This window comes from Micromonas pusilla (genome assembly GCF_000151265.4).
Source record: "Micromonas pusilla CCMP1545 genomic scaffold MICPUCscaffold_12, whole genome shotgun sequence".
Classification (NCBI taxonomy): Eukaryota; Viridiplantae; Chlorophyta; class Mamiellophyceae; order Mamiellales; family Mamiellaceae; genus Micromonas; species Micromonas pusilla.
In genome coordinates, this window is record NW_003315893.1 from 572908 (window position 1) to 581164 (window position 8257).

Sequence of the window (8257 nt, forward strand, 5' to 3'; positions counted from 1 at the left end):
CGACGGCGACAACAGCGGCGGCGACGACGACGACGACGACGACGACGACGACAAAACGCCGCCGCCGCCGACACACCACCGCCGCCAGCTCCCCCCCAGCCCCCCCATCGAGGAGACGCCGCCCCCCCCCTGCGTCCCCCCCGAGACGCCGCCGACGCCGCCGCCGCCGGACGCCCCCCCCGACGACCCCCCGCCGCCGCCGCNGCCGATACCAGAGGGCAGCGACGGCGGCGGCGGCGGCGGGACGTCGTCGGGCGCGTACTCCGGCACCGGCACCGTCAGCGTCTCCCCGGGGACGCACCCGGGCGGGAGCGTCACCTCCACGATCGGGCCTCTGGGGATCTGCACGCGGACGTGTTTCGACAGCGACGGCGTCATTTCGTCGTCGTCGTCGCCGTCGTCGCCCTCGCCGCCGCCGCTCTCGCCGCCCTCGACGACGTTCCCGTGTCCCTCCGGGACTATAAACTTGACGAACCCTCGCGCGTTCGCTCCGTCCGACTCCTCCGGCGGCTCCCCGTCCGGCGGCGGCGGGATCCCCGTGATCGTCGTCCCCGCCGCGGACGCCTTCGCCTTCGCGGCCTCGGGGCCCGCGCCGCCGCCGCCGTCGCCCGCCGTCGGAGGCGCGAGCCCGGGGCCCGAGGAGGACGACGACGCGATCTTCTTCTTCGTCAGCAGCCCGATCGGAAAGGCCATCTTCTTCGCGCCGGCGGCGGTCGACGCGGTCGTCGTCGTCGTCGTCGTCGTCGTCGTCGTCGTCGCGGCCGCCGTCGCGGGCTCGCCGCCGCCGCCGCCCTTCTCGCTCGTCGTCGCCTGCGCCTTCGCTCTCTTCCCCCCCGCGGCGACCGCGCCCTTCTTCTTCGCGGGCCCCTTCTCCTGCTCCGCGAGCTCGGCGAAGTACGCGTCGCGCTTCCGCTCGCGTCGCTTCCGCTCGAGCTCCTTCTTCAGGTCGATCTCCTCGCCCGGGCGGGGGATGGGCGGGGCGCTCATCGGGTGCGACGCGCGGAGGAGGAGGCCGCGGGAGCGGGGCAGCGCGCGCGCTCGCGATCGCGCGCGACGCCGAGTCGGCGCCTCGTGGTCTGCGACGCGACCGCATGCTGCAGAAGAGAGTGAACGTTCACTTTTTTATTCTCCAGCGTGGATGTTTTAAACCGGTCAGCATCACAACGCGCCGCACGCGAACGATGCGGGCCCGCGCGACGCTGTGCGTCCTCGCGACGGCGCTGCTCTTCGTCGGCGGCGTCGCCGCGCAAGAATGCGACGCGACGGACACGCTGTGCCACCGCGCGAAAGCCGCGGCGGCGAGCGCGCCCCCGAAGATGATCCCGGACGACGCGCCAGATCTGTCGTCCCCGCCTCGTCCGACGAAGACGGCCGAAGACGACCCCTCGCCCCCCGAACCGTCGTCGACGCGCGTTGCCTCGTGCGCCGTCTGCGAGGCGGCGCTCACGGAGCACGCGGCCGCGGTGGACGACCTCAGCGCGGAGCTGACGTCGATGAAGGCGTCCGTCGCGGACGCGGAAGCGCGCGTTTTGGCGGCGACGAAGCGCGCGGAGGAGGTGAGACTGCTTCCCATACGACCCCGTTCGCGTGGTGCACGCCGTTCCTTAAGGACTTTTCCCGTCGTCACTCTTCACCCGCGCTTCCCTTTCAACGTTTGACCGGTAAGACGTTCGACTGACCGATCGCTTCACCCACGCAGGAGGCGTCCGCCGCGTCCGCGGCGTCGACGGAAGAGGCGACGACGCGCGCGAGCGAGAAGATCGCCGCGCTGGAGCGCCGGATCCTCGAGGAGCGCGACGCGCACGCGACCGAGCTCTCCGCGCTTCGAGAGCAGCACGCGGTCGCGGCCGCGGCGGCGGAGGAAGCGCGCGCGGAGGCGGAGGCGGCCGCGAAGGCGGAGGAGGAGGCCGAGGCTTCGAGCGGAGCGGAGGGCGAAGAAGATCCGTGGTTCCCGCCGTGGGTGCGTCGCAGAGCCGCCCACGCGACGGAGCACGTCGTCGGCGCCGCGGGGTTCGCGAAGCAAAACGCGCGCGCGCTCCTGGCGTACGTCGGCGTTCTCGAGCAGGCGGACGAGGTCTTCGCTTTCATCGCGACGAAAGCGGCGCCGCACGTCGAGACGGGAAAATCGCTCGCGATCGCCGCGTGGGGCAAACTTCGCGAGCTCTTCGAGCACGTCGTCGAGACGTTCGCGAAGGCGCGTCGGAACCTCGGGTTCCTCTGGGAGCACGTCCAGAAGTCCGGGCGCGCGCGCAGGGAGTACGAAGCCCGCAAGGGCGGCTGGGACGTCGACGAGGGCCCGCCGAGGAAGAGCCGCACGACGGCGGAGTACTGGTCGCGGCAGGGCGCGAGGGCGGGCGAGCTCGGCGAGGAGGCGCTGGAGTGGTCGCGCGCCGCGTGGAAGAGACTCCGCGGGTGGTGGACCGGCGCGAGCGCGAGCGCGTCCGAGAAGGCTGCGTTCGTGCGGGATAACGTGCGCAGGCGCGCGACGCCGAAGATTGTCCGGTTTAAGGCTGCGATCGCGAAGCTCTCGCTGCCGCTCGCGGGCGCGGTGGCGACGCGATGGCCGACGCTCCCCGCGTGGTTCCTCCGCCGCGCCGGGCCGCTTCCGGAGAAGTATTCACTTGACCCGGCCGAGCTCGCGAAGCCGATGGCGGAGGTCTTCTTCTGGATCCTCGTCGCGATGGGCGCGTCCTCGATCGTGTACTGGACGGTGTTCCGGACGACCCCCGGCGACTCGCTGCCGGACGACGCGGAGTTTGAGATCGTGCATCTCCCCGCCGACGACGGCACGTTCGTCGGGCGCGTCGTCGGCGGCGGCGTGGACGTGCTCGTGACGCTGCCGGACGTGCAGACCGCGGAGCAGTGCGAGATCATGGTGTCCCTGAACGAGGTCCGCGTGAAGGCGCTGGACGGGTACCACGACGTCAAGATCGAGATCCCGAGCGAGGCGCGGGGGCGGTGGAACGCAGACGAGGGCGGCAAGTGGAGGAAGAGCGCGACGTTCGACGTCCGAAAGGGCGTCTTGAAGATTCGTCTGCGGCCGCCGACGCCCGCCGCGGAGGCGAACGGCGCGGTGAACGCGGCCGAGATCGAGGCTGGCGTCGCGGCGATGAAGATCAAGGGCGGCGGCGGGAGGGACGGCCCGGCCGCGGCGGGGAAGCCGCCGCTGTCGCCGCCGCCGCCGTTTTCGCCGCTGGTGCCGTCGGACAAGACCCCGGGGGTGAAGAGCCCGACGCCGCCGGCGGCGGCGGCGGCGGAGAAAACGTCGGAGATTCTCCCGAAGCCGAAGATCCCGACGAAGGCGAAGAAGACGCGCGCGGCGAAGGCGGCCGCGGCGAAGGCGGGGGGGGGGTAACTGAACGCGCGCCGAGGATGACGAAGACGAAGACGGACGAGCTATTGAATTTCTTTCTAATAAACACGATCTCTGTTCACGACTAAACTACGATTCTAAGTTGATCGTGACGTTCGACCGCCGCGCCCTCTCCGCCGCCGCCTTCCTCGCGTCCTCCGCCTTCGCGCGCGCCGCGGCGACGGACGCGTCGACGACCTTCTCCGTAGAATAAAGGGTGGAGTTGAAAGGCGTCAGTTGAAGTTGAAAGGCGCCGAGGGCGGGGATTGAAAGCGAGGGGTGGGCGGAGAGACACCCAACAGCTATGGGTAATGAACCTGTGGGCACAATTTCAGCATCGGCGTCGGCTTGTACGAGCTCTTCACGAACGTCGTCATGTCCAGCGCGAGCACGCAGACGCTGTCGACGTATTCGAAGAACTCGCTCTTCTCGACCCAAAACGCGCCGTCGTCCTCGAACACGGGGCGCAAAGCCTTCTGTATCTCCGGGTGCTTCTTCCACCCTGGTCCGTCGTCGACAAACCTTCCTCTCGTGAGCTCCCCGCGTCCCCAGGTATTCCGAACGAGCAACATGTCTATACCGCTCCCCGCGACGTTCTTCTCGACCCTTATGAGCGTGTACGCGTGGTTGTCGATGAAACCGTCCGCGAGCGTCGCCGCGGTGTTCCCGTCCCGCATCGCGGAGCAGCACATCGGGTAGTTTGCCTTATCGTACGCGTACAGCGCGTCGATGCAACCGTCCTGGGTTTTCGGCTGCACCACGGGTTTGCCGTTCGCGCTTGGCCACGGTATCCTGTAACGACCTTCCCCGTTCCGTTTTTGCACTCTGTTGCCGCGCTTTGCCCCGGCGATGTTCCCACAGCGAGCGAAGTCCTTGAGGGTAAAGTTATACGCGTTGCGGCATCTGGTGAGAATCCTTAATACCTCTCCTTCATTCCCGCGGTGCCCGATGGCGTTCCACCCGCCGCAGTGCGCCACGAGCGCTTTCTCGAGGTAGCACGGCCACAGCTCGGCGCAGTCGGATGTCGCCACCCCGAGCTTGTCCCCGCTGTCGACGTCCACGGCGAGGCGTTCGTTCACGACGACGTCCACTTCCCGCGCGACTGGCGCGCTCTCGAGATCGTAAAGCGTTATCGTGTACTCGTTCGCAGTGTTCGAGCGCGGCATCTCGTCCGCGCCTTTCGTCTTTCGAAACAGCTTCTTGATCGCGCCGGGCCACTCCGCGAGCGCGGCGAACGTGCTGATCATGTAGCAGTTCGCGACGGATCCCTGGTTGAGATCGTTCGGGCTGATCGTGTTCCACAGGCAGAGGGACGGGACGTCCGCGAGGCCCTGGCCGCGCCCGGGGGAGACGCCTCGCGTCTTGACCGTCTTGCCTCGATCTTCTTTCACGTACGGCTGGAGCCATCGCTTTTCGTGTCCGTCGTCTTTGACCTCGACGTCCGGCCTCAGCGGGTGGCACGTCCACTCCAGAACCGTCCAGCCTCCGCTCCTCTTATCACACGCGAGCGACGACGATTGTTTGGTCGGGCGGTAAAACAGGGTGCAGTCCTGCTCTTCCCAGTCCTCGTCGTGCATGTCCGGAAAGTACCTCATCGCCACGTACTTGTCAGGGTGCGCTTTGAAGTCCGCTATGGCGTTCCGTATCGTCCCGCGTCCGCCTCGGCGCTCGACCTCCTCACATTTGTCACCGCCCTTGAACCACACGGCACCGGAGTGTCCGGGCGACGTCTTGAGCACCCACGGGCTCCCGCGAGCACGACCGCGCGAGCGGGCGAGTGATTCTGAGCGGGCGCGTGATTCTGAGCGGGCGCGCGATCCTTCGCTTCTTTAGGGCGCGCGTCCGACAGCTCGCGGGGGGTCGCCCCGGTGGACGCGCCGCAGCCCGTCGCGCATGTCTCGAGAGTGTCGCGCACCGGATGATGACTCGGATTCGCGGGTTTTCCCGAATTTCCAGCGTGTTGAGAAATAGAGGTCAAGAGCGAGATAGCTTCCAGGTTGTCAAACACTCTTACGATCACCGAGCACGTTTTCTTAACAGGTTATGAGCCACCACGCTTGATCCAGGGGCGCAGCACCCTCGCCTCTAGTATCTTTCCGCAGCATCACAAGGGTGCCATCGCGGCGTGCTGCCATCGGCGTGAGAGTCGGTTTCCCGTCTTCTCCTCAAAAGACGGACCTTCGGAGACCTTCGAAGAATTTCGATCGCCGATCTTCGGAGACTCCCTCGCGGTGCTTCATCGTGTACCCGGGTGCTCTCGTGGTCTTCACTCTCATCCATCCTCTCTGGCAGCGCGACAAGGGGGCGCCTCATCATTCGTGGCATTCCTCGTGTCCCGCTGTCTTCGAGACCCCGATCGGATAAGACGACCACATTTCAACAGGATAAGGGACTTCGTGCGTGCGCTCAGATCGAGAGCCACAGCACCTCCCTCACGTTTCCACAGCTGCGTTGAGCCGATGCAGACCCCGGGTACACGATCAAGCACGCGGAAAGCCGCCGCCACGGCGCAATAATGAAGCCGCCATCGTTGGCGCCATGGTACGATCACCGACGATCCGATCCTGAACCGAGCGCAACAAGCCACCCCGCCATGGTGCAAAAATGGCAAAAGTCGCCACACGTGCCCGCGCAACGAGTCGCCACGTGTGCCAGCGCAGTCAGAAGTCGCCACATGTGCCCGCGCAACGAGTCGCCGCATGTGACAGCGCAACCAGAAGCCGCAGTTCAGGGTCGTACACGCCATACCTTGGCGCCACAGGTGGCGGCTTCAGAGACCAAATCATCTGACCGTAACCTTTTCTGTCACAAATCTAGATTCGGTATTTCGCGAACATTGCGGATGCCGCGTAGCTCTGCTACACATTTGAAGCATATCACTCTCGATGGACTCTTGCTTCGTCCGCATCCATCTTATCCTCAACCTTTCTGCCGTCTCAGATGGCTACTGACGAGGGGGTGTGTTGAGAAATAGAGGTCAAGAGCGAGATAGCTTCCAGGTTGTCAAACACTCTTACGATCACCGAGCACGTTTTCTTAACACAGCGAATTTCAGATATTCTATCAGACGTTCCGTGCGAGTCACTCTATGCTACGCGCGCCGCGACTCACGCCCGCCGGCGTTTCTTCTAAGCGATTCTAAGTTGAACGTGACACCCAACAGCTATGGGTAATGATCCTGTGGGCAATAGTCCAGCGGCGGCGGCTTGTACGAGCTCTTCACGAACGTCGTCATGTCCAGCGCGAGCACTTCGATGCTGTCGACGTATTCGAAGAACTCGCTCTTCTCGAGCCAAAACACGCCGTCGTCCTCGAACACGGGGCGCAAAGCCTTTTGTATCTTCGGGTGCTCCTTCCACCCTGGTCCGTCGTCGACAAACCTTCCTCTCGTGAGCTCCCCGCGTCCATAGGGATTCCGAACGAGCAACATGTCTATACCGCTCCCTGCGACGTTCTTCTCGACCCTTATGAGCGTGTACGCGTGGTTGTCAACATAGCCTTTCTTTTCGGTTGCGGCGCTGTTCTTGTCTACGCCCGAGGAGAAAATCATCGGGTAGTTTGCCTTATCGTACGCGTACAGCGCGTCGATGCAACCGTCCTGGGTTTTCGGCTGCACCACGGGTTTGCCGTTCGCGCTTGGCCACGGTGGATTATAATAAATGGATTGAGCCAGCGCGGACTCTTTATACCATCGCACGCTGTTGCTGCGCTTTGCCCCGGCGATGTTCCCACAGCAAGTGAAGGTTTTGAGGTCCAAGGAATACACGTTGGGGCATCCGGTGACAATCTCGAATACATGGCTGGAACACCCGCCGTTCCCGATGTCGTTCCACCCGCCGCAGTGCGCCACGAGCGCTTTCTCGAGGTAACACGGCCACAACTCGCAGCAGTCGGATATACTCACCCCGAGATTTTGGCCATTAATTCCGCCCTTGTCCACGATCACCGTGAGGAGTTCGTTCACGACGACGTCGACCTCCATGTTGTTATTCTCGAGATCGTAAAGCGTTATCGTGTACTCGTTCGCAGTGTTCGAGCGCGGCATCTCGTCCGCGCCTTTCGTCTTTCGAAACAGCTTCTTAATAGCACCGGGCCACTCCGCGAGCGCGGCGAACATGGCGATCATGTAGCAGTTCGCGACGGATCCCTGGTTGAGATCGTTCGGGCTGATCGTGTTCCACAGGCAGAGGGACGGGACGTCCGCGAGGCCCTGGCCGCGCCCGGGGGAAACGCCTCGCGTCTTGTACGTCTTGCTTGTAGAGTATAGAGTCTCTTTGAAAGTTTCAAGCCATCGCTTTTCGTGTCCGTCGTCTTTGACCTCGACGTCCGGCCTCAGCGGGTGGCACGTCCACTCCAGAACCGTCCAGCCTCCGCTCCTCTTATCACACGCGAGCGACGACGATTGTTTGGTCGGGCGGTAAAACAGGGTGCAGTCCTGCTCTTCCCAGTCCTCGTCGTGCATGTCCGGAAAGTACCTCATCGCCACGTACTTGTCAGGGTGCGCTTTGAAGTCCGCTATGGCGTTCCGTATCGTCCCGGGTCCGCCTCGGCGCTCGACCTCCTCACATTTGTCACCGCCCTGGAACCACACGGCACCGGAGTGTCCGGGCGACGTCTTGAGCACCCACGGGCTCCCGCGGGCGCCGACCGCGCGAGCGGGCGAGTGATTCTGAGCGGGCGCGCGATCCTTCGCTTCTTTAGGGTGCGCGTCCGACAGCTCGCGGGGGGTCGCCCCGGTGGACGCGCCGCAGCCCATCGCGCGTGGTCTCGAGTGCCGCGCACCGGATGATGACTCCGATTCGCGGGTGTTCCCGAATTTCAGATATTATTATAGAGGGTTTTAGTAGAGGGATTTAGTAGCAAAATCGGGTCTAAAATCGGGTCTAAAATCGGGTCTGAAATTGG

General features: G+C 64.6%; 4 protein-coding genes across 4 annotated transcripts; 1 reads left to right on the forward strand and 3 right to left on the reverse strand.

Moving 5' to 3' along the window:
* Positions 1-1181: 1181 nt before the first annotated feature.
* On the forward strand, positions 1182-3355 carry MICPUCDRAFT_48579 (uncharacterized protein; the record flags this gene model as incomplete). The annotated part of the gene is made up of 2 exons (XM_003062359.1): positions 1182-1556; positions 1700-3355. 2 exons carry the CDS (start codon positions 1182-1184, stop codon positions 3353-3355), a joined length of 2031 nt encoding a protein of 676 aa, XP_003062405.1.
* Positions 3356-3393: 38 nt separating this feature from the next.
* MICPUCDRAFT_48580 (uncharacterized protein) lies at positions 3394-5253 on the reverse strand. Its single transcript, XM_003062598.1, has 2 exons — positions 3670-5253; positions 3394-3550 (listed from the first exon to the last, which is right to left on the reverse strand). The coding sequence occupies exons 1-2, from the start codon at positions 4945-4947 to the stop codon at positions 3443-3445; spliced, it is 1386 nt and encodes a 461-aa protein (XP_003062644.1). The 5' UTR covers positions 4948-5253; the 3' UTR covers positions 3394-3442.
* A 115-nt stretch (positions 5254-5368) lies between these two features.
* Positions 5369-6414, reverse strand: MICPUCDRAFT_68694 (uncharacterized protein). The gene has a single exon (XM_003062599.1). The coding sequence runs from the start codon at positions 6096-6098 to the stop codon at positions 5625-5627; it is 474 nt and encodes a 157-aa protein (XP_003062645.1). The 5' UTR covers positions 6099-6414; the 3' UTR covers positions 5369-5624.
* Positions 6415-6515: 101 nt separating this feature from the next.
* On the reverse strand, positions 6516-8129 carry MICPUCDRAFT_48581 (uncharacterized protein; the record flags this gene model as incomplete). Its single annotated transcript, XM_003062600.1, has 1 exon — positions 6516-8129. Exon 1 carries the CDS (start codon positions 8106-8108, stop codon positions 6516-6518), a length of 1593 nt encoding a protein of 530 aa, XP_003062646.1. The 5' UTR covers positions 8109-8129.
* Positions 8130-8257: the final 128 nt, after the last annotated feature.

Excerpts from the sequence above, each read along its gene's own strand:
- MICPUCDRAFT_48580 (XM_003062598.1), bottom strand. The coding sequence starts at position 4,947 with ATGAGGTACTTTCCGGACATGCACGACGAGGACTGGGAAGAGCAGGAC. Across the intron at positions 3,551-3,669 it reads TGCTGAAATTGTGCCCACAG|GTCGTCGACGCGTCCGTCGC; the intron begins GTTCATTACCCA and ends TCTACGGAGAAG.
- MICPUCDRAFT_68694 (XM_003062599.1), bottom strand. The coding sequence starts at position 6,098 with ATGGCGTGTACGACCCTGAACTGCGGCTTCTGGTTGCGCTGTCACATG.